Consider the following 25,273-nt stretch of genomic DNA (forward strand, 5'->3'; position numbering starts at 1 on the left):
GTCTCAAATCCCGTCCTATGTGTTCTCCCACCTCATCAAACATTGTAGAAGATGACTCAGAGCTGTTATCTTGGCAAAGGAAGGGTGCACAAAGGACTAAATGCAGGGGTGCCAATAATTGCGACATGCATGTTTTTGAATAAAAGTATTATTTCTTGATGATTTATTGATTTTAGATTTTTTTTTTAACTCAGTTAAATGTTTGATTCATATGATATTTTGGTGTAAGATTAAGCTGATAAACAGCTAAGACAATGTTCGCAGCCTTTTTGGTTCATATTTACCTAGGGTGCCAATAATTCAGGAGGGCACTGTATATGTTGACTTAAGACAATAAGACCTCGTAATGGTGAGAAAAAAACAGAAGCAGCTTACACTTTGAGGAATCCACTTTAAGGAATCACAAATTAAGGCAATTTACAGTGCCTTCAGAAAGTCTTCATACCCCATGACGTATTCCCCATTTTGTTTGTTACAGCCTGGATTTAAAATTGATTAAAAAAAAAAAATCTCACCCATATACACATATACACCCCATAGTGAATTGTTTTATTTTTCTTATTTTAACACATTTATTGAAAAGGAAATACTGAAACATCTAATTTACATAAGTATTCACAACCCTGAGTCAAATCTTGCCATAGATTTTCAAGCAGATTTAAGTAAAAACTTTAACTCGGCCACTCAGGAACATTCACTGTCTTCTTGGTAAGTAACTCCAGTGTAGATTTGGCCTTGTGTTTTAGGCTATTGTCCTGCTGAAAAGTGATCTCCCAGTGTCTGATGGAAAGCAGACTGAACCATGTTTTCCTCTGGTATTTTGCCTGTACTTAGCTTAATTCTGTTTCTATTTTATCCTGAAAAACTCCCCAGTCTTTAACGACTACAAGCATACCTTTAACAAGATGCAGCCACCACTATGCTTGAAAATATGGAGACTGGTACTCAGTATGTGTTGCATTGGATTTGTCCCAAAAACAGCACTTTGTATTCAGGACACCTTAGAGGCTGCTGCCCTATGTACATAGACTTGAAATCACTGGCCAAAATCACTGGCCAAATTCACTGGCCAAATTAAATGTATTTATAAAGCCCTTTTTCCATCAGCAGATGTCATAAAGTGCTTATACAGAAACCCTAGCCTAACACCCCAAACAGCAAGCAATGCACATGTACTGTAGAAGCACTGTGGCTAGGAAGGCTAGATTGTTCTTCAAGATGTTCAAACATTCATAGATGACCAGCAGGGTCAAATAATAATCACAGCGGTTGTAGAGGGTGCAACAGGTCAGCACCATAGGGTGTAAATGTCAGTTGGCTTTTCATAGCCGAGCATTCAGAGGTAGAGAGAGAGAGAGACGAAAAAAACAGGTCCTGGCACATAGACTATTGCAGCATAAATACTGGAGGCTGAGACGGGGAGTTGTGGACACTGTGGCCCCGTCCAACGATACCCCCGGACAGAGCCAACCAAGCAGGATATAACCACACCCCCTTTGCCAATGCACAGCCCCCACACCACTAGAGGGATATCAACTACCCTGAGACAAGGCTGAGTATACTGTAGCCCACGAAGATCTTCTCCACAGCACAAGCCCAAGGGGGTGCAAAACCGGACAGGAAGATCACGTCAGTGACTCAACCCCTTCCTAGGGACGGCATGGAAGAGCACCAGTAAGCCAGGGACTCAGCCCCTGTGATAGGGTCCCAGTGGATAGAGGGGAGCCGACCAGGCAGAGAAAGCAAGGGGGGTTCGTCACTCCAGTGCCTTGCCGTTCACCTTCACACTCCTGGGCCAGACTACACTCAATCATAGGACCTACTGAAGAGATGAGTCTTCAATAAAGACTTAAAGGTTGAGATCGAGTCTGCGTCTCTCACATGGGTAGGCAGACCATTCCATAAAAATTGAGCTCTATAGGAGAAAGTCCTGCCTCCAACTGTTTTCTTAGAAATTCTAGAGACAATAAGGAGGCCTGCGTCTTGTGACCATAGCGTACATGTAGGTATGTATGGCAGGACCAAATCGGATGGGATAGGTAGTAGCAAGTCTCCCGAGTGGCACAGCGGTCTAAGGCACTGTATCTCAGTGCAAGAGGCGTCACTACAGTCCCTGGTTTGATTCCAGGCTGTATCACATCTGTCCGTGATTGGCAGTCCCATCATGCGGCGCACAATTGGTCCAGTGCTGTCCGGGTTTGGCCGGGGTAGGCCGTCATTGTAAATAAGAATCCATGTAATGTTTTGTAGGTCAGCATAAAAACATTGACCTCATTGACTAAAGATGTTTCAACTTTGCGTTTTTTATTCATTTGTAAAAAAAAAAGAAAAAAAAAAGTAAAACATAATTCCACTTTCACAATATGGGTTATTGTGTGTAGACAAGTGACCCCCCCCCCCCCCCCCCCATGAAAAAAGTCAAGGGGTGTGAATACTTTCTGAAGGCACTGTACAAGTTGACATTTCATTCATGGCAGTGTAAATGATACCTAACTGTACCTAAATCTCATCCTTCCATCTAGGTTAACAGCTTATGTTGCTAAGGTATTTGCCATGTCAAACTCGTTAATCGTTATTTCGGAAGATGTCCTGTGCAGTGCAGTCAAGTGGCTTGTCATGGAAAGACAGCGGCCCAATGGCATTTTCGAGGAAACTGGCAAACTCCTACATCCCACCATGATGGTACTGTTTGTGTTGCTGACAGAAATATAATTAAATACATTTATTAAACTATTTAATATTTCATTTATTTAATTGTATTAATCATATTATTTTGCAAAACTGATTTATCTAAAACGAATACATCTCACTCCTACCCTTGACAATATTTACATTGCCATTTTCTTACAGGAATTAGCCTATCTCTTATGTTCAGAGTATCCATGTAAATGTAACAAGAATTATAAAAGAAATACTGAACAAAATATAAACACAAATGCAAGAATTTAAAAGATTTTACTGAGTTAGAGTTCATATAAGGAATCATATAAGGAATCTTCAACGGCTGTGTGAAGTTGCTGGATATTGGCGGGAACTGGAACACGCTGCCATACACGTCGATCCAGAGCATCCCAAACATTCTCAACCGGTGACATTTCTGGTATGCAGGCCATGGAAGAACTGGGACATTTTCAGCTTTCAGGAATTGTGTACAGAATCTTGCAACATGGGGCCGTGCTTTATCATGCTGAAACATAAGGTGATGGTGGCGGATGAAGGGCACGGCAATGGGCCTCAGGATCTCGTCATGGTATCTCTGTGCATTTAAATTGCCATTGATAAAATGCAATTGTGTTCGTTGTCCGTAGCTTATGCCTGCCCATACCATAACCACCATGGGGCACTCTGTTCACAATGTTGACATCAGCAATCCGCTCGCCCACATGACGCAATACACGTGGTCTGCGGTTGTGAGGCCGGTTGGACGTACTGACAAATTCTCTAAAACAAAGTTGGAGGCAGCTTATGGTAGAGAAATTAACATTCAATTCTCCGATGGCCATTCCTGCAGTCAGCATGCTAATGGTATGCTCACTCAAAAAAGATCTGTGGCATTGTGTTGTGTGACAAAACTGCACATTTTAGTGGCCTTATATTGTCCCCATCACAAGGTGCACCTGTGTAATGATCATGCTGTTTAATCAGCTTCTTGATATGCCACACCTGTCAGGTGGATTATCTTGGCGAAGGAGAAATGCTCACTAACAGGAATGTAAAATTTGCGCACCAAATTTGACAGAAATAAGCTTTTTGTGTGTATGGAACATTTCTGGGATCTTTTATTTCAGCTCATGAAACATGGGACCAACACTTTACATGTTGCCTTTATATTTTTGTTCAGTGTATTTCTCAGTTGTATCTTGAGTTTTTGAGTCTGTAAAATATTGAGAACGTAAAATATTAAACAAAAAACCCAGATACCAACTTAGATATGGTAATTTCTGTCTGTGCCTATCTACAGGGAGATGTACTGGGGAAAGACGTGGATGACACCTTGACAGCATTTGTGCTCATAACCATGCTGGAAGCACACACAATTTGCGAAAATTACGATGGTATCAGTGTAAGTGGAATTTACACATTCTCATGTCTTCCTATTACTTCTCTCATACCCATGTTTTCTATGGCCATGCATAGTCAAATAACAAAAGCATTGAGTAGTTTTGTAATGCCTTTTAGGATAGGGTCCCGTGTGGCTCAGTTGGTAGAGCATGGTGTTTGCAATGCCAGGGTTGTGGGTTCGATTCCCACGGGGGACCAGTAAGGAGAAAAAAAAATGTATGAAATGTATGCATTCACTACTGTAAGTCGCTCTGGATAAGAGCGTCTGCTAAATGACTCAAATGTAAAATGATACTTAAAGAAGTTAGCAATTGCCTCTCTTCCTCTCTCTCCAGAACCTGCCAGGGGCCATTGAAAAGGCTAACCAATACCTAAAATTTCGGTATCAACACCTGACCAACCCTTATTCAGTGGCTATGACCTCATACGCCCTGGCTTTCAAGGGCCAGCTCAACAAGCATATCCTGTTCAAACACTCATCTACAGGTGACAGTATAAATCCTCCTTTATAGTAGGAAATATTGAGTAATTGAACCCTATGATGGACAGTATTATGTAGCCTAAGCCCGGTACTCTCTGCATCAAAAAGCTACATTTTGCCAGTGTAGCAGATGTTTTTGTACATTTTGGTTTTGTTAATAATAAATAATGTTTGTGTTTCCCCCACAGACCGGACCCATTGGCCTGTTTCAGAGAATCACCTTCTCACACTGGAGGCCACAGCTTACGCCCTGTTGGCCCTGGTGAAGGCCGGTGCCTTTGAGGAAGCTGGTCCCATCGTCAGGTGGCTCAAAAGCCAGGGTTTTCAAAGAGGAGGTGACTCATCCACTCAGGTACAACCAGACCCATGTAACACGTAACATCAAGCATCCAACAAGGGCAAACAGGCTGGCTAACTAACCTTGGCTAAGATGGGCTAATGTCCATACATCGTTTGAAACAGGCTGCTTCGGGGTCACGCAACATTATAATTCAATATAAGGAAATATCCCGTGTGGGGATGCATCATGTTATAGAAATCTGCATTTAGGATACAACAAACAACACTCAAGAGCCACATACAGCAAGGTCTAAAATGATTGACACCCTTGATAAAGCTGAGCAATAATGACTGTAAAATAAATAATTCAAATACTGAGTTATATTGTATTCTCAAAATGTTTTGGAAATTACATTATTTTATATTAATACAATTGCTCAGAGAAAGAGATTTTGTTTAAGTATTAATTTTTTTCTCGAAAAGGTAAGGGTCAAAATTATTGGAAAGGTAGGGGTCAAAACGGGAGGTTAAGCATGTCTTGGGGGTATGATCTTAGACCCTTTGTAACTTTCTCACTCATTGTCATTCATGATTCATCCAGGATTATCCGTAATCATGGTAGCGTCCCCATTAATGTAGAAGTGTTTAGAAACATATTCTATTATTATTTACAATAAAAGTAACTCCAAAATAACACAATATATTATTTACCATTCATTTCTATTAGGCACAAAATAATCTGAAACACAACCAAAACTAACTGAGAATGGTTCCAACAAGTTTGTAGTGTACTAGGAATATGGGACCAAATACTAAACTTTATTTATAAGAATCTTTAGGGGTGTCAATAATTTTGACCCCTACCTTTTTCAGAAAATGAAGTACTACTTATAAAAAAATATATATCTTTCTCTGAGCAATTCTATTATACTCAACAAAAAATATAAATGCAACATGCAACAATTTAAAGGATTTTACTGAGTTACAGTTCACAGAAGGAAATCACTCAATTGAAATCAAATCAAATGTATTTATATAGCCCTTCTTACATCAGCTGATATCTCAAAGTGCTGTACAGAAACCCAGCCTAAAACCCCAAACAGCAAGCAATGCAGGTGTAGAAGCACGGTGGCTAGGAAAAACTCCCTAGAAAGGCCAAAACCTAGGAAGAAACCTAGAGAGGAACCAGGCTACGAGGGGTGGCCAGTCCTCTTCTGGCTGTGCCGGGTGGAGATTATAACAGAACATGGCCAAGATGTTCAAATGTTCATTAATGACCAGCATGGTCAAATAATAATAATCACAGTAGTTGTCGAGGGTGCAACAAGTCAGCACCTCAAGAGTAAATGTCAGTTGGCTTTTCATAGCCGATCATTGAGAGTATCTCTACCGCTCCTGCTGTCTCTAGAGAGTTGAAAACAGCAGGTCTGGGACAGGTAGCACATCCGGTGAACAGGTCAGGGTTCCATAGCCGCAGGCAGAACAGTTGAAACTGGAGCAGCAGCACAGCCAGGTGGACTGGGGACAGCAAGGAGTCATCATGTCAGGTAGTCCTGAGGCATGGTGCTAGGGCTCAGGTCCTCTGAGAGAGAGAAAGAAAGAAAGAGAGAATTAGAGAGAGCGTACTTAAATTCACACAGGACACTGGATAAGACAGGAGAAATACTCCAGATATAACAGACTGACCCTAGCCCCCCGACACATAAACTACTGCAGCATAAATACTGGAGGCTGAGACAGGAGGGGTCAGGAGACACTGTGGCCCCATCCGATGATACCCCCGGACAGGGCCAAACAGGAAGGATATAACCCCACCCACTTCATTAGGCCTTAATCTATCGATTTTACATGACTGGGATTTTTTTTTCAGGATACAATATAGCTCAGTATTTGAGTTATTTATTTCATACATCATTATTGCTAATCTTTATCAAGGGTATCATTCATTTCGGACCCATCTGTATACAGGCTTGGTACACTTTCAACCCCCTCCTTCTGTTTCTTCCAAAACAGTCCACTATCATGGTGTTCCAGGCTGTGGCAGAGTACATGACGAAAGCAGGAAAAGTAAAAGCCATTGATCTGAATGTGGACATTGATATCTCAGGGAGAACTAATGTCATCAAGTGGTCATTTAGCAAGAGTACCGCCTTACTCACACGCACCGACAAGGTAAGGACGTATGCACACATAAGCCTCTTTGTAACACATAAGAAGTGCAAACCTATTGTCCATGAGCCTAGAACACAGTCTAGCCAAACTTTTGGGTCACTCGAATCACATTTCTCAGTCAGAACGTTGTGGTGTGAACATGGTTCCCTGAGGAAAGGAACAAGGCAACCTGCATCACAGAGGGGGAAGGAGAAATGTATGTTAGAGAAAGTTAATTAAGAGAATAGTTGATCATAGTGAGAGACGGAGGAAGGCTATTTTGTCTGTTAGGCAGGTCTTAAATGAAAGTTTGTATTCTGTATAGGTCCAGCTGCATGAGAACTTCACAGTAACTGCCAAAGGAACTGGTCAGGGGGAATTATTGGTAAGAAGGAGGGGGGTTAAATTGCACTGGATTTAAATTAGCCTAATTAGTGTGTGAAGACTTTTGATTGATAACATAAAGATAAAATTAGTACCCGAGGATAACCAAGTAACACCAACCCTTTCCTTGCCTATCCATGTCAAGGTTACAACCTTATACTATGCCATGCCCAAGGAGAAGAACCAAGACTGCAAAACCTTTGTGCTTGATGTGGAACTAATAAAGCAGGCTACAGGTAGACTACTTGTCATGGCTATTGTATTTAAACTTGTTTCCACTCAACAGTGATAACTGATGTTTTGTTTGTTTTGTTTTATTCATTGAAATGTGGAAAAGAGCTACTAGTGGCAGATTTAAGTTAGGTGGTTGTTGATATCTGCATGACTGAAGTGGCCCCACTGTGTATGATGATGTCATATTGCTAAATCTACCTTCAAAATGACATCTCTTGTCTTTAAAGTTGCACTCAACGGAGCTACAGAGACATATATGCTCCACATTGACGTATTGTAAGTAAAATAAAAACCTGATTACTCGGGCTATACTGTAATCACCATCATACTTTGTCTTAGGTCAATATTATTGTTAGATTTTATTCTTATCCAGTGAGGAAAAGGAAACACAGTACACGCAAAAAATGAAATCAGATAAAATCTCCTATTCTCTCCCAAGGTTTAAATCAGACAGAAATGCCACCATGACCATTTTAGACATCGGCTTGCTGACTGGCTTTGTAGTTGACATTGAGGATCTGAAACAGGTGAGTTATCAATGTTGATATAGCAGATGGCTTATGGTGCATTGCTACTGCCTTTCTGAGACCTAGAAGTACTGTTGCCCGGGCATGGATCCAGAAAACGTATTGTCATGTACTGGGTCATTAGTATTGACTGTGCTTCTTGCAGATGGCTTCGACTCCAGGTATTCTAGAAGGTTTCTCCAGGACGCCTGGATTCATTGGATGTCAGAGAGGGATCACAGTGCTCCTTTTGGCTGGACAATTCTGTGATACATACATAGCAAAACAGCTTGCAGATATGCTATTTTAATTTGATCACTCCATTGTTGCAGAGAAATGCAAATTGTACTGTTTTTGAGGTTTAAAAAGGCTTCTAAAGTTTCCACAAATCAGACTTGATTTGCCCTAAAGAAAACTGTATCAAACCCTACAAAAATGTTCAGTAGTTATAATCCACATGATAATTCAATTTTTTTGTTGCTGCAGAACTATCTTTCTGCTGTGAGAAACATGATCAAATTAAGATAGCAGATCTGTATGTACTCTTATCCTTAATAGTCTTTCATTGGCCTAATTGTAATATTTTCCTGTAAAATTAATTAGGTCTATACTTGCAAACATTTAAAAGTTTTAGTTTAAGATTAATTCTTAGGGATAGCCCCCTTTTTTTCAATTTTCACCTAAAATGACATCCACAAATCTAACTGCCTGTAGCTCAGGCCCTGAAGCAAGGATATGCATATTCTTGGTACTATTTGAAAGGAAACACTTTGACGTTTGTGGAAATGTGAATTGAATGTAGGAGAATATAACACAATAGATCTGGTAGAAGAAAATACAAAGAAAAAAACAACTGTTTTTTTTTTCTACCACCATCTTTGAAATGCAACAGAGGTCCCAAATCTAGCCATCACTCTGGTTGTAATTCCGATGGTGTCCACAAGACGGCAGCAGTGTATGTGAAACGTTTGAGACTGAAGTATGAGCAAGCTACATGACATTTAGTGTGAAGTCACCCAGGTACATTTGGGCAAATCATGAAGGACACATTTACATTACATTTTTCTGCAAGAATATCGTCAAATCTGTATACTTGGACTTTGACTTAGCTTTTCCAGTATTAGTAGCCATATTGTAAGTTCAACATTTGCAAAACACCCAGTTTTCATAACTTCATAACTCTCCATATTCTTGCAATTTTGAGGCTTGCTGTCGCACAAGGTTAGCAGCAAAATTGTGCAACAGATACGGGGTTTCCACATACCCCCGTAAAGCCCAGCTCATTGGCTATCTAGATAGCTTTGTTTGACCCCGATTGGTGCTTTTGACAAAGTTACAGTCAATCAAGTGAAGACCGCCCGTGTCATCGGGCCGCCATGAAGGTGTCGCTCTCTGACCAAATTTGGTGTCCTATAGGATATACTACACTCCTAATGATATAGTGAAGTCTGGTTACGTTCTAGGATCTCTGAGGAATAAATACAAACGTAATTTGACTGGCTGAAACAACGTTTAGGGTTAGATTTTCACAGATTCCTTTCTTTGCAAATTGAACAAGTGGAAATACAAAATCGATGCTATATGGACCTTTTTAGGATATGAAAAAGGATTTTATCTAACAAAACTTCATGTTATCTCTTGGACCCTTGGGATGATAAATAAGAGCAAGATTTCAGAATGTAAGTAGACATTTCACCGTCAGAGGTGATTTTATCAAACCTGTCGTGGTGAAAAAAGTGTTTGTTGTTTTGAGCTCTCCTTAAACAATAGCATTGCATTTTTTTGCAGTAATAGCTACTGTAAATTGAACAGTGCAGTTATATTAACAAGAATTTAAGCTTTCAGCCGATATAAGACACTTATATGTTCCGACATTTGTTGTTTCTCTAAAATCTGAGCTCATGACACACGGTGCTTCATGATTTACAATTGTCCCGTTGATGGAATGCCTATCCCTAATTAACGTAGTTGCACTAGATCAAAGGCTACATGTTAGCTGTTTCCATTACATAACCTGGCATATTTAGCCCTATGCTAACCTCACTATGTGAACATGATTATATCCGGTTAAAATTCCATATTAGGCAATTAAAATTGCCGATGTAGTTGGACGTGATAGAATACTTTTCCTTAACAGCAGTCAAACGGCAAAATCTGCTAATCAGTTACTAAAACGCGCACCAAATTGTTGGATGATTAGCTCACCTGGTGAGGTTAGCATAGGGCTAACGTATGCCAGGTTATCTGATGGGACCAGCTACAATGTACCGTTCTATCATGTGACACAACGTCAACGATTTTAATTGGCTGGTGCTTAAACTTAACCTTGAATTGAAACTTTTCTGAATGTTCTCAAGTATGGTCCTACATATTTCAATTTCACACAATATGAACATGTTGCTGTTCATACAGATGAGAGGAGGCTGGTGGGAGGAGCTATAGTAGGACGGGCTCATTGTAATGGCTGGAATGGAATCAATGGAACTGAGTCAAACACATCAAACATATGGAAACCACATGTTTGACACCGTTCTAATTACGCAATTCCAGCCATTACAATGTACCCGTCCTCCTATAGCTCCTCCCACCAGCCTCCTCTGATACAGATAGAAATAACTGAGTGTGGCAGAATATGGACAAAATGCATGAAACTGTTAAACATTACATTCAGTGTCACCAGATTATATAAACCATTAAATTGTGTCTATAGTCTTCTGCAACCAGACTGTCTGCACTAAAGTCCCTTTGTAGCAGTTAAGTACCTTACTCTTTTAGTTTTCCATTAAAATAGGCAAAAAGAAGAAAAAAGTGTTTGCATTTAAGCAACAACAAAAAAATCCAGAGAAATAATTTTGCTAGGACTGTGAGAGTGGTCAGACAGTCCTAGCAAAACTAGCTGTTATTATTGGCTGAGAGGTCATGCAAAACCTGATTACAGGGTCCTGTTTTTACCAGCAACAATCAGGAATAACACAGATCAATTTGTTTCACACGTTTACAATGTTAGTATCATCAGCTGTTGCGCAATAGAATACAAAACACAGGCAAAACAGAATTTTGACTGCACTGGGCCTCACACATGTGATTGCGCCTTTGGCGGAATTGTTACTGAGGATATTATAAACATGTTATTTTTATATACATGATTTTACATACCTGTAGTCGTCGATAACTGGACACAAAAGTTACTGTGTTCGCAGTTCTGGTGCATTCTTTATTCTGAAGAATCTCAGCCAGAACTTCTTCCATCACTACTACCGCCACAGAGTAACACCGCCATCTATTGGATTGATAGTAGAACTACAGCTACCGCTTGTCGGAGATAAATGCGACATTTATTAGACATCTTAACTTTTGGTTTAAAAAATATCAAAAGCGTGTCTCTTTTTCTAGTGTCTAATTTTTCAACCCATTACAACTGCTTAAATGCCGTTCTGATGTAGTTATGGCAATACTCTTAAACCTTCAGGCTGCATGAACACACAGCATTGCCTAAGTACACAGTTTTTCTTCATTTTCCGATTTTTTTTGTTGTTGTTGTGGATAATACCATAAACATTAGTGGTTCAAAGTTCACTCTTGTGTTTCTGCTTGCAGTTGTCAACCGGGACGGAAAGGTACATTCAGAAGTTTGAAATGGACAAAAAGTTGTCTGAGAGGGGCTCCCTCATCATCTATCTTGACCAGGTATCTGTTTGTGACATGCCACGCTGGTATTGAAATGGCTTTCTTCTTCTCAGTGGCATGTATACAATGACGTAACTTAATTTTATTGTTCAACTTTCACTATATCTCCGGTATCCTTTAAGGTTTCTAATAAACTAGCAGACAAGGTGGCGTTCAGAATACACAAGGTGCAAGATGTAGGTCTGCTTCAACCTGTTGGGGTCACCGTTTATGAATACTATGCTCAAGGTATGCTTGATTTTATAGAGGGGATATGAATCAGACCTGGTTTAAATAGAATTCACATTACTTTAAAAATACTTAACCTGTGCTTGATTCAGCTTGTCTGGTGGAATGGAACAAATGGAATAGTCCCAAAAGTATAAACCCTGCCCATCTGGCATTCCAGGCAGGCTCAATCAAACACTCAAAGTATTTGAAAGAAAACATATACTATTAGAACCCAGGTCTGATATAAGCACAGACACTCACATGTGCCTCAGACTACAATGCATTCACTAGAAATGCCAACGCACAGAAGAAATTGTCTTGAATAGGGACTTTTGTCATTTTAGAGAACCGCTGTGTGAAGTTCTACCACCCAACGAAGAAGGATGGAACCCTGAACAGGCTTTGTCAGGATGATGTGTGTCGTTGTGCTGAAGGTACCACGCCTCGGTGGCCAAATTGCTGCCAAAAAGTAGTTGCAGTTATAGGATCAGTTTACCCTAATCTGATTATTTTACCACCATCCATTCAATGTTCAGGAAAATCCAAAATATCATGTTCCATTTTCACATGGAATGATCATTTTGCCTGTACAATAATATGTTAATGTAGCCTGGGTAACAGTCTGTTTTTGCCATCATTCCACTCCAGAGTACAAGAAGTGGAATGTTAGCACAAAACAGGTTCTGAATTTCAGCCTAATGTTAATATACTGTCCCCACTATATAGATTGGCTGGTTACTTTGACATTTTCATACTCACACATGACCTTTTCTTTCATAGAGAGCTGTAGCTTCCAGAAGAAACATGGAGACGTGAGTAAAGTGAAATTGTTGGACAAAGCCTGCGAAGCTGGAATGGATTATGGTAAGTCTCTAGTCTTTTGAGACAGACAATTGTGTTCAGTAGTATGGCACAACGATGCAAAGTGCTTTGCAATGGAACATTTGTGTTTTCTCCCTACTGGACACAACTCAGGTATTATTAAAGTGAACAAAATTCTAAACTCAGCAAAAAAAGAAACGGCCCTTTTTCAGGACCCTGTCTTTCAAAGATAATTCATAAAAATCCAAATAACTTCACAGATCTTCATTGTAAAGGGTTTAAACACTGTTTCCCATGCTTGTTCAATGAACCATAAACAATTAATGAACATGCACCTTTGGAACGGTCGTTAAGACACTATCAGCTTACAGACAGTAGGCAATTAAGATCACAGTTATGAAAACTTAGGACACTAAAGAGGCCTTTAGTGTCCAAAAGAAAGATGCCCAGGGTCTCTGCTCATCTGTGTGAACATGCCTTAGGAATGCTACAAGGAGGCATGAGAACTGCAGATGTGGCCAGGGCAATACATTGCAATGTCTGTACTGTGAGACACCTAAGAAAGCGCTACAGGGAGACGGACAGCTGATCGCCTGCACAGGATCGGTACATCCGAACATCACACCTGCAGGACAAGTGCAGGATGGCGACAACAACTGCCCGAGTTACACCAGGAATGCACAATCCCTCCATCAGTGCTCAGACTGTCAGCAATAGGCAGAGAGAGGCTGGACTGAGGGCTTGTAGGCCTGTTGTAAGGCAGACATCACCGGCAACAACTTCGCCTATGGGCACAAATCCATCGTTGCTGGACCAGTCAGGACTGGCAAAAAGTGCTCTTCACTGATGAGTCGTGGTTTTGTCTCACCAGGGGTGATGGTTGGATTCGCGTTTATCGTCGAAGAAATGAGCGTTACACCGAGGCCTGTACTCTGGAGTGAGATCGATTTGGAGGTGGAGGGTCCGTCATGGTGTGGGGCGGTGTGTCACAGCATCATCGGACTGAGCTTGTTGTCATTGCAGGCAATCTCAATGCTGTGCATTACAGGGAAGACATCCTCCTCCCTCATGTGGTACCCTTCCTGCAGGCTCATCCTGACATGACCCTCCAGCATGACAATGCCACCAGCCATACTGCTTGTTCTGTGTGTGATTTCCTGCAAGATAGGAATGTCAGTGTTCTGCCATGGCCAGCGAAGAGCCCGGCTCTCAATCCCATTGAGCACGTCTGGGACCTGTTGGATCGGAGGGGGAGGGCTAGGGCCATTCCCCCCAGAAATGTCCAGCAACTTGCAGGTGCCTTGGTGGAAGAGTGGGGTAACATCTCACAGCAAGAACTGGCAAATCTGGTGCAGTCCATGAGGAGGAGATGCAATGCAGTACTTAATGCAGCTGGTGGCCACACCAGATGCTGACTGTTACTTTTGATTTTGATCCCCCCTTTGTTCAGGGACACATTATTCAATTTCTGTTAGTCACATGTCTGTGGAACTTGTTCAGTTTATGTCTCAGTTGTTGAATCTTGTTATGCTCATGCAAATATTTACACATGTTAAGTTTGCTGAAAATAAACGTCGTTGACAGTGAGGACGTTTCTTTTTTTGCTGAGTTTATGTTTACTTATTCATATGAATGTCTTTTTTTCAGTTTTCAAAGCCTCCTTGGTTAATGCAACACTGGAGTCCTACACCGATACTTACCTAATGGAATTAAAAATGATTATCAAAGAAGGTAGGATAAGTCCTTAATGTTTAGTCCGGAGTTCCCAAACGATAATCATTCACTGCTGGATTATATTGAGTAGGAATATGTGTATCAACAGTGACAGTTGATATTTTGTTAACATTTTCAAATGCTCCTCTCACTTTAACACAAATGTGTCATTCCACAAATAGAGTGCCTATTGGGTAGTGTAATTTGTCAAAAATATATATTTAGAATTTTTCACACAATTTTCACATTCTGTTCAACTTCATAAAAAACATGTTTCCCCATCTCAAGAGGTTTAATTAAGAGGAATTACCATAAAATTGACAGGGTTGATCGTAACAGTGTTGACAATTTCATCTTGAATCAACCATAACTTCCCTTCTGACAGGGGAAATGGAAGCTTGTAGTGTGCAACAGGGAGGGGCAATTGAATGCAAGCTTGTTAAAATATTTCTAGCCTACCTATCGATGGGTAACAGGGTTGACTTGTTATGTTCAATGTGCTCAGTTTCTCCACCATTAAACACCAGAAAATGGCCAGGTCACCTGCTTTTACACTTTGATTTGACTATTAAATGTTCAATGTTTCTTTGGAAAAAAATCTTCATTTTACCAGATTAAAACGAGATTTCATGTTGACCTTAAAACTGAGGGACATATGTTAATGAATCCCTAATCACATGAAATAAGTAAACATCTTCAGAAATGACTTTCCCAAAGCAACAAAGTAAAAAGGGCTTCACAATGATGGTGAAAACTTGTGAAAATCTTGGGGTTATGTGGGATTAAATTTTCCCGAGAGGTTGACATGATGTGGGACATGACAAAATGGGGATTTTCAGAGAAAACAAATCCCTTACTTGAATAAAAACACACTGCTATTGGAATTATTAACATGGTTTAGTTAAAGCATAGATATTTGTGATCCAAATGGTAAATCAAGTGTTTTATCAACATTTACACACAATGTCTGAAGTACATAAAAGGCAATGTATTCGTGGAGTGACCCAAATATTCCCTAGAAACACTATGGTTTTGCACACAAATGCAAATGTTTTTGTTTTGCAAGCCGCTCTTTTTCCAGAAAGTTTAAAACCAAGTTCTTTAGAAATGAGATCAACGTTAATGTTAAATTTCTCTTTAGGCACTGACCTTCTGTTGGACGGGGAAAAGCGCTTGTTCCTGGCCCACCCCTCCTGTAGAAAGGCACTGGATCTAAAAGAAGGCCAGAGCTACCTGCTCATGGGAGACACTGCAAATCTTATCCAGAGTGGTGACAGGTAAAAAATGTCTCATCATTTCATTACGCTAGTTTCAAAAGAGTTTTGAAGAGAAATCTTGCCTGCGACTCATATTTTTGCAAAGAGCAACTTTAATGATTTTTTTGTTTGTTTACGAAAACCAGATGTTTTAGGCTCAGTTACAGTGAAACACGTCTATTCTGGTCTTCATTTTGACTGTTCGTTGCAAAAGTGATATATTTAGGTATTTTAGTAGTAAATCTAGCTCTTTTCGGCCCTAGCAGTACCATTGGAATCGTAATGTAAAGTGACTCCACGTCATCTCAAGGGAGGGGTTCCGTATGAAATACCCTCCCTTCTAGATGTGCTGGGTGGTACCACCTCAAGTCTTACTATAAAAGCAGGTGAAAGCCCGCCTTATTTGGTAATGGTCTTGGTAAGTGGAGTGTGCCAATATATTTTGTATGATGCATCCTTGACTAGACTACTGAAGTTACACAAAATTCAAAAGGCAGTAAGGCACATTTCCCCATATGGACAACAATTCAACGTTTTTGCTTACCGTTTCATACACATCTATGTATTTTACAAAAAACATGTAAGCTATGAGGATTATACATGTATATTTGTAGCTACATCCTAAGAAGAAATAGATGACAATGGTGGTCATGTCAACTTGTTGTATTTTTTCCCCCAACCACTGACTGATTGGTGGCACAGTCTGCTAAAACAGTTGGCTCATACTGTAGTTGAATGGTTGTGAGCTCTAATCAATATGTATAACTTTTTTAATTTAACCTTTATTTAACTAGGCAAGTCAGTTATGAACAAATTATTATTTACAATGACGGTCTAGGAACAGCGGGTTAACTGCCTTGTTAAAGGGCAGAACGACAGATTTTTATCTTGTCGGCTTGGAGATTTGATCTAGCAACCTTTCATTTATTGGCCCAACGCTCTAACCACGGCAGGTAGCCTATAACAGGGGGCACTGTATTGAAGCCACCGCGCAGCCATCTTGGTACTACTCCTCAATTGTAAAAAAATATTTAGGAAGCTATAGAAATGCATTTATTACTGTCTATATTCCTTTTCGACACATTTATTATATTACAGACACCTTAATGCACACTTATGTGAGCTAAACTTAAAAATGAAAAAATATATAACATTTTCCTTCAAGTATGTTTTGGAGTACTAAAGTTTCAACAAAAATGCTTAAACATATGTAATTTTGTCCTTGAAACATTTAATTGAAATACTATAGAATTCCATTCATTCCTATGGTGGACTGCTCCTACTTGGGAGTGCCAATATGGCCGACCGGTGGCTTCAAAGCCTCTCAATGGCTAATACATAGCATCAGAAATACAGGGTTTATATACGTTATTGGTTCTAATTCCACATGAGGCAGATATCTATATACAGCTCTGGAAAAAATAAAAGAGACCACTGTAAAATTATCAGTTTCTCTGGTTTTACTATTTATAGGTATGTGTTTGGGTCAAATGAACATTTTAGTTTTATTCTATGAACTACTGACAACATTTCTCCCAAATTCCAAGTAAATATATTGTCATTTAGAGCATTTATTTGCAGAAAACGACAACTGGTCAAAATAACAAAAAAATGCAGTGTTGTCAGACCTCGAATAATGCAAAGAAAATAAGTTCATTTTCATTTTTAAACACAATACTAATGTTTTCACTTAGGAAGAGTTCAGAAATCTATATTTGGTGGAATAACCCTGATTTTCAATCACAGCTGGCATGCTCTCCACCAGTCTTTCACATTGATGTTGGGTGACTTTATGCCACTCCTGGCGCAAAACATTCAAACAGCTCAGCTTTGTTTGATGATTGTGACCATCCATCTTCCTCTTGATCACAATCCAGAGGTTTTCAATGGGGTTCAGGTCTTGAGATTGGGCTGGCCATGACAGGGTCTTGATTTGGTGGTCCTCCATCCACACTTTGATTGACCTGGCTGTGTGGCACAGAGTTGGGGAACATTGTCAGAGCAGAAGGAAGCAAGATTTCTTCCAGGACAACCTTGTACATGGCTTGATTCATGCATCCTTCACAAAGACATCTGGATTCGCACCAGAGTCTGTAGTGACACCTCTAGCACTGAGATGCAGTGCCTTAGACCGCTGTGCCACTCGGCAGCCCCCACACCACGTCGTCTTGAAGGAGTTCCCACATATGCTGAGCACTTGTTGGCTGCTTTTCCTTCACTCTGCGGTTGAAGTCGGGGGATTGAGGAGGCCAGGTCATCCGATGCAGCACTCCATCAATCCCCTTCTTGGTAAAATAGCCCTTGCACAGCCTGGAGGTGTGTTGGGTCATGTTCCTGTTGAAAAACAAATGATAGTCCCACTAAGCCCAAACCAGATAGGATGGCATATTGCTGCAGAATGCTGTGGTGGCCATGGTGACAGTGTCACCAGCAAAGCACTCCCACCACATTACACTTCCTCCTCCATGCTCCCACCACATTACACTTCCTCCTCCATGCAATACACATGTAGTGATCATCCGTTCACCCACACCGCGTCTCACAAAGACATCTGGATTCGCACCAGGGTCTGTAGTGACACCTCTAGCACTGAGATGCAGTGCCTTAGACCGCTGCGCCACTCGGCAGCCCCCACACCACGTCGTCTTGAAGGAGTTCCCACATATGCTGAGCACTTGTTGGCTGCTTTTCCTTCACTCTGCGGTTGAAGTCGGGGGATTGAGGAGGCCAGGTCATCCGATGCAGCACTCCATCAATCCCCTTCTTGGTAAAATAGCCCTTGCACAGCCTGGAGGTGTGTTGGGTCATGTTCCTGTTGAAAAACAAATGATAGTCCCACTAAGCCCAAACCAGATAGGATGGCATATTGCTGCAGAATGCTGTGGTGGCCATGGTGACAGTGTCACCAGCAAAGCACTCCCACCACATTACACATGCCTCCTCCATGCTCCCACCACATTACACTTCCTCCTCCATGCAATACACATGTAGTGATCATCCGTTCACCCACACCGCGTCTCACAAAGACATGACGTTGGAACCAAAAATCTCAAATTTGGACTCCAGACCAAAGGATACATTTCCACCAGCCTAATGTTCATTGCTTGTGTTTCTTGGCCCAAGCAAGTCTCTTCTTATTATTGGTGTCCTTTAGTAGTGGTTTCTTTACAGCAATTCGACCATGAAGGCCTGATTCACACAATCTCATCTGAACAGTTGATGTTGAGATATGTCTGTTACTTAAACTTCTGTGAAGCATTTATTTGGGATGCAATTTCTGAGGCTGGTAAGTCTAATGAACTTATCCTCTGCAGCAGAGGTAACTCTGTGTCTTCCATTCCTGTGGCGGTCCTCATGAGAGCCAGTTTCATCATAGCACTTGATGGTTTTTGTGACTGCACTTGAAGAAACTTTAAAAGTTCTTGAAACGTTCAGGGTTGACTGACCTTCATGTCTTAAAGTAATGATGGACTGTCATTTCTCTTTGCTTATTTGAGCTGTTCTTGCCATAATATGGACTTGTTCTTTTACCAAATAGGGCTATGTTCTGTATACCACCCCTACCTTGTCACAACATAACTGATTGGCTTAAGAAGGCACACCTGTTAAGTCCACATTTCACTGTGAGCTAACTGTCCAGAGCCGTATTTGCTCATAATGCACATCATTGTATTATCAGTGTGCCAGTGGACTGGTAAGTGTATATATGAGCAATTCCCCCCATCCACAACTTCTCATTTGAATGCATTTCTTTTAAAGGGGTTGTGCAAGGCTGAAACTGAGCTTGAAAGTTACCCCCTGATGTTAAATCTGACTTTGGAATCAGATTCCTGATTAACCCTTGAAGTGTAGATCAGATGAAACAATGGCATGCAGCATCAGCTTTAAAGGAGTAGTTCAGTATTTTACTACTTGCTGTTAGATGGTTCCTCACCCTTAAAGCAGTCTATGGGCCAGGAAAAACTGTAATCCATGGTTCTGTTTTCGTTAAACAGCCATTAAAAACTTCAACTAACTGTTAGCTAGCGGTGGCTAAAATCAATGGAAGGGATGGGGGGATGTGAGCATGTTATTTTTTGAATGGCCAAATCACGTTTAAGTAACATCAAGCCGAATATGGAGTTGATTTTTAATTGATTTCAGGTGATTTGGAGAAACAAAAATGTTTACATGCTCACATGCCCCCATCAATTTCAATGATTTTTATGCAAGCAGTGGCTAAAGTTTGTAGTGGCTGTTTAAAGAAAACTGAACCATGGATTACAGTTTCTCCTGACCCATAGACTACTTTCATCTAACATCAAGTTGTAAAATCCTAAACTACTCCTTTAAGTAAAAGCTATAAATGAGCTATTTCATTAACTGTAACTATATTTCTGTCACGCTACTAGACCGCAAACCCTGCTAAGAGCTATGTCTTTGTTTCTAGATTCGAGTACGTATTGGGTGAGCGGACATGGATCGAATACTGGCCCACAAGTGTTGAGTGCAATATCCAGGGTCCGATCAGGAAAAGATGTTTGGAAATCTATGACTTCGTTCACGTAATGGAAAACGAAGGATGTGTAAACTAGAGTGAACATGTGTTATTCTGTTGTTTTCATTTGTCACAGTAATTTTTTTCCTTGCAAAAGAATGTCTTTGCACCAACTGTAGCCTAAATTAGCTCTATACTTGTCAATTAAAATGCTTTGTTTGTTGTACTGGAAGATGATTGCGAAGAAAAAAAACATGAATAAAGATGTTATAACAATTTTCTGGGTTGACACCAGTCTCAGTCAAGGGTTTAAACCAGGGTCATCCATGTCCCTACCTGTCCCATGCGGTCCTGTGTGGCTTAGTAGGTAAAGCAATTGACTTGCACTATCTGGGCATACCCATACGAAAATGTATGCATGCACCAGTTAAGAGTAAAGACATGTATCCATGAAGGAAAAAAATGACTAAAATGTAAGGTAAATCTACAAAGAAATTATGGCATGGCTGGTTGGTGTTGTAATGCAATGCAGTACTTTTTCAAACCAACTTTTAAATAGATCCAAAAAACAAACTCTACCAGTAGGTGGCCCACTTCCACAGACCGATGAAATCACTTGTTCTAACGAGTCTGCACACATTTGAATGGTATCTCTGCACTGCTCAGTGGATGTTTACATGCTGACCAAACCGGACACGTGCACGTTGATTTTGTTCAACCACACCAGAAGCGATCAGAACACGCAGGTTGAAATATCAAAACAAACTCTGAATCAATTATATTAATTTGGGGACAGGTCGAAAAGCATTAAACATTTATGGCAATTTAGCTAGCTAGCTTGCTGTTGCTAGCTAATTTGTCCTGGGATATAAACATTGGGTTGATATTTTACCTGAAATGCAAAAGGTCCTCTACTCTGACAATTAATCCACAGATAAAACGGTAAACCGAATTCCTTTCTCGTCATCTCTCCTCCTTCCGTAGGCTTCTTTTTTACTTCTTTGGACTTTATATGGCGGCTGGCAACCAACTTTACAGTGTATTACTACAACAACTGGAGTGTGGAAGTCAGTTCATCTTTCAATCACCCACGTGGGTATATGCTGCTAAACACCAATGAGGAGATGGCACTTGGGTATATGCTCTTAAAAACCAATGAGATGGGAGAGGCCGGGAGAGGCTAAAATATAAACTATTTATATTTTAGCGCCTGGCAACGCAGACACTCGTGTGCAGTGTTGGAGCAATGATTGAATAACGTGTGTAAATTTATTTTACAATACTCGCTCACACGACGCGACCGGTGTGGTCAGCATGTTAGGAGAAATTCCACTTTTGTTGAATAGGAAAAAAAATTACTTACATTTTTTTTTTATACTATGTACTTGAGCTTGTGTCCTCAAAAGTGAGTACACCGCAGCAATTTATTTAAAAAAAATTACCAGAAAGGTGAGTACCAGATATTTCTAAAACTTTGCAACATTAGCAGTTATTGTTTATGGCCATCTCATGAAAAAATAATTACATTTGTGCATGCCTGTTTAGGCGGAAATCCATTTTTTTTCCATAGCATATAAGACGATAACTGGCCAACTGTTGTTAGTGTTTGCTCTGAGATTGGAAGTTTAGGGATTCAATCCCCTGTCGAGTCATACCAAAGACTTACAAAATGGGGCTGATGCCCCTGTTTGGCACTCAGAATTAAGGAGATGGATTTATGGTATAGCAATTTGATAGACTAGCGCTACAAAGACAGGAGATGGGCATCTGCCCTATTGGCCGTTCTGGCTCGGACAAGGCTTACTTACATAGGCCATGGCCAGAGATTTTGCGTTCACCACAGTTCATTTTGAGATATTTTTGAAATATAATGCATTTACAAATGACAATGTGTATTTTCACAAACCACAAACTGGTATTATAGTTACTGTATGCTTTTAAAAAAGACAAATAGCTTCCTGATAACTAACATGTTACTGTACTAACAAGGAAAAAAGACCATGTACACCAAACTTGTAAAAATGTTAATAGGACAGCTGCACAATGTAAATGATCTTGTTTTTTCTCATAGTCACCGCACAGCTGCACACACAGTACACGCATTAACCTTATGTAACACTCCTATGGTGGGCTGTCAACCCTCTCAAGGGGAGAATGAGGTCATCAAAAGGCGATGGGCCAACTTCTCTCCAGATAGGCTTGTGGCAGCCAAACACCAACAACCTGGCGTTATGCCTAACAATCTGTACACCTTCACAGTAATAATCAGCTATAACTGGTCATCAAGAGCACCAATGGAAACGTGTACTTCAGATAATACGTCTATATTTCAGGTATTTATTTACAATACAAAAAAATACAATGTGACTTTTTATCAAATGGATCAGAAAATAATGGCAAAATAATTTGGGAGATTTCAAATACACACCGTAACAGTAACAAGGTCAAAGGACTAGATAGGTGTAAGCAATAGGATAGCAACTCCACCTAACTAACCAGAGAACTACAGTAGAGATCGCTATCATATCCTTACAAACTACCCAATCCTCTCAAATCTGCCAGAGGGGAATCAACAAGAAACTGAGCAGTAGAGGCCTAGCAATCTGAATGGATTTGGGCTACAGAGTAACCCCCAACCGGATGCAGCTTAATTATTCTTCCTCTAAAGAGGAAGTTGGAAGGTACACATGTCACAACCCCTTTGTGCAGTTAGGAGGATAATCTACTATTCTCTCTTCAGTCCTCACAAGTTCCTCTCCACACAGCCTCCGTTCACCACGTCTGGGCACCGGCAGGTGAAGCCGCCGCGGCGAGGTAGACAAAGGTGTGAACAGCCTCCGTTGTTCGAGCAGTAGTTATACGCTGCGGGAAACATTTGGATAACATTACCATCACTTACAGGAGTTTCTAGTTATTTGGCACAATTGTACTTTAACTTGTACTTTGAAATCAAATGCACACTACATGTGGTCTGAATAAGAATAAGAGCAAACCCCACCAAAAGCAGCAGTAGGTACAGTTGAAGTCGGAAGTTTACATACACCTTAGCCAAATACATTTAAACTCAGTTTTTCACAATTCCTGACATTTAATCCTAGTAAAAATTCCCTGTCTTAGGTCAGTTAGGATCACCACTTTATTTTAGGAACGTGAAATGTCAGAATAAGGAATAGGAGAGAGAATGATTTATTTCAGCTTTTATTTCTTTCATCACATTCCCAGTGGGTCAGAAGTTTACAAACACTCAATTAGTATTTGGTAGCATTGCCTTTAAATTGTTTAACTTGGGTCAAACGTTTCGGGTAGCCTTCCACAAGCTTCCCACAATAAGTTGGGTGAATTTTGGCCCATTCCTCCTGACAGAGCTGGTGTAACTGAGTCAGGTTTGTAGGCCTCCTTGCTCGCACACACTTTTTCAGTTCTGCCCACAAGTTTTCTATAGGATTGAGGTCAGGGCTTTGTGGTGGCCACTCCAATACCTTGACTTTGTTGTCCTTAAGCCATTTTGCCACAACTTTGGAAGTATGCTTGGGGTCATTGTCCATTTGGAAGACCCATTTACGATCAAGCTTTAACTTCCTGACTTATGTCTTGAGATGTTGTTTCAATATATCCACATCGTCTTCCTGCCTCATGATGCCATCTATTTTGTGAAGTGCACCAGTCCCTCCTGCAGCAAAGCACCCCCACAACATGATGCTGCCACCCCCGTGCTTCACGGTTGGGATGGTGTTCTTCGGCTTGCAAGCCTCCCTCTTTTTCCTCCAAACATAATGATGGTTATTATGGCCAAACAGTTCTATTTTTGTTTCATCAGACCAGAGAACATTTCTCCAAAAAGTATGATCTTTGTCTCCATGTGCAGTTGCAAACCGTAGTCTGGCTTTTTTATGGCGGTTTTGGAGCAGGGGCTTCTTCCTTGCTGAGCGACCTTCAGGTTATGTCGATATAGGACTTGTTTTACTGTGGATATAGATACTTTTGTACCTGTTTCCTCCAGCATCTTCACAAGGTCCTTTGCTGTTGTTCTGGGATTGATTTGCACTTTTTGCACCAAAGTACGTTCATCTCTAGGAGACAGAACTTCCTGAGCAGCATGACGGCTGCGTGGTCCCAAGGTGTTTATACTTGCGTACTATTGTTTGTACAGATGAACGTGGTACCTTCAGGCGTTTGGAAATTTCTCCCAAGGATGAACCAGACTTGTGGAGGTCTTGGCTGATTTCTTTTGATTTTCCCATGATGTCAAGCAAAGAGGCACTGAGTTTGAAGGTAAGCCTTGAAATACATCCACAGGTACATCTCCAATTGACTCAAATGATGTCAATTAGCCTATCAGAAGCTTCTAAAGCCATGACATAATTTTCTGCAATTCTCCAAGCTGTTTAAAGGCACAGTCAACTTATGTAAACTTCTGACCCACTGGATTTGTAATACAGTGAAATAATCTGTCTGTAAACAATTGTTGGAAAAAATACTTGTGTCATGCACAAGGTAGATGTCCTAACCGACTTGCCAAAACTCTAGTTTGTTAACAAGAAATTTGTGGAGTGGTTGAAAAACGAGTTTTAATGACTCCAACCTAAGTGTATGTAAACTTCCGACTTCAACTGTACCTCTCATCAGTCCAGTAAAATATAAAGGCAAATTATTTGCTAATTATTTCAATTTATGCTCAGCTGTGCCTCAAAAGCGCTACACCAACTGATCTATTTTGTTATCAAAGCTCGAGTTTTGAAATATATTATTGTCTGAAAAGAACATTAGGCTGTGATAATGTATTAGGCCTACAGCACAAACCTCATTCCTACAAAACAGTTTTTATTAGATTAATGTAACATTTTTTAAGTCATGTTTTTTATTTTTATTTTCCTGACCGAGCGATCTCGGCTTACTTTTTGACTACGAATGTGATCTTGACTCAGAAAAGGTTGGTGACCACTGACCTCGACTATCCCCAAATGGCACCCTATTCCCTATACAGTGTACTTATTTTGACCATAGGGTGCCA

At 40.5% G+C, this 25,273-nt stretch overlaps 2 protein-coding genes across 2 annotated transcripts in view; one reads left to right on the forward strand and one right to left on the reverse strand.

Moving 5' to 3' along the window:
- The window catches only part of LOC115208541 (complement C3), a 54,960-nt gene extending 34,419 nt beyond the window's left edge, over positions 1-20,541 (forward strand). Inside the window, exons 26-41 of the mRNA XM_029776671.1 lie at positions 2,523-2,682; positions 3,962-4,063; positions 4,398-4,548; positions 4,732-4,895; positions 6,836-6,994; positions 7,299-7,358; positions 7,503-7,593; positions 7,819-7,867; positions 8,031-8,118; positions 11,695-11,784; positions 11,907-12,012; positions 12,339-12,428; positions 12,775-12,858; positions 14,464-14,547; positions 15,671-15,806; positions 20,215-20,541. Of these exons, the coding sequence (XP_029632531.1) occupies positions 2,523-2,682; positions 3,962-4,063; positions 4,398-4,548; positions 4,732-4,895; positions 6,836-6,994; positions 7,299-7,358; positions 7,503-7,593; positions 7,819-7,867; positions 8,031-8,118; positions 11,695-11,784; positions 11,907-12,012; positions 12,339-12,428; positions 12,775-12,858; positions 14,464-14,547; positions 15,671-15,806; positions 20,215-20,359 (1,759 nt within the window). The 3' untranslated portion in view covers positions 20,360-20,541. The remainder of the gene's footprint in view (positions 1-2,522; positions 2,683-3,961; positions 4,064-4,397; positions 4,549-4,731; positions 4,896-6,835; positions 6,995-7,298; positions 7,359-7,502; positions 7,594-7,818; positions 7,868-8,030; positions 8,119-11,694; positions 11,785-11,906; positions 12,013-12,338; positions 12,429-12,774; positions 12,859-14,463; positions 14,548-15,670; positions 15,807-20,214) is intronic.
- Positions 20,542-22,265: 1,724 nt separating this feature from the next.
- Positions 22,266-25,273, reverse strand: part of LOC115208542 (nidogen-1) — a 62,515-nt gene continuing 59,507 nt past the window's right edge. The window contains exon 20 of the mRNA XM_029776672.1: positions 22,266-23,124. Within this exon, the coding sequence (XP_029632532.1) occupies positions 23,006-23,124 (119 nt within the window). The 3' untranslated portion in view covers positions 22,266-23,005. The remainder of the gene's footprint in view (positions 23,125-25,273) is intronic.

This window comes from Salmo trutta, chromosome 14, assembly GCF_901001165.1.
Source record: "Salmo trutta chromosome 14, fSalTru1.1, whole genome shotgun sequence".
NCBI classification, from domain to species: Eukaryota; Metazoa; Chordata; class Actinopteri; order Salmoniformes; family Salmonidae; genus Salmo; species Salmo trutta.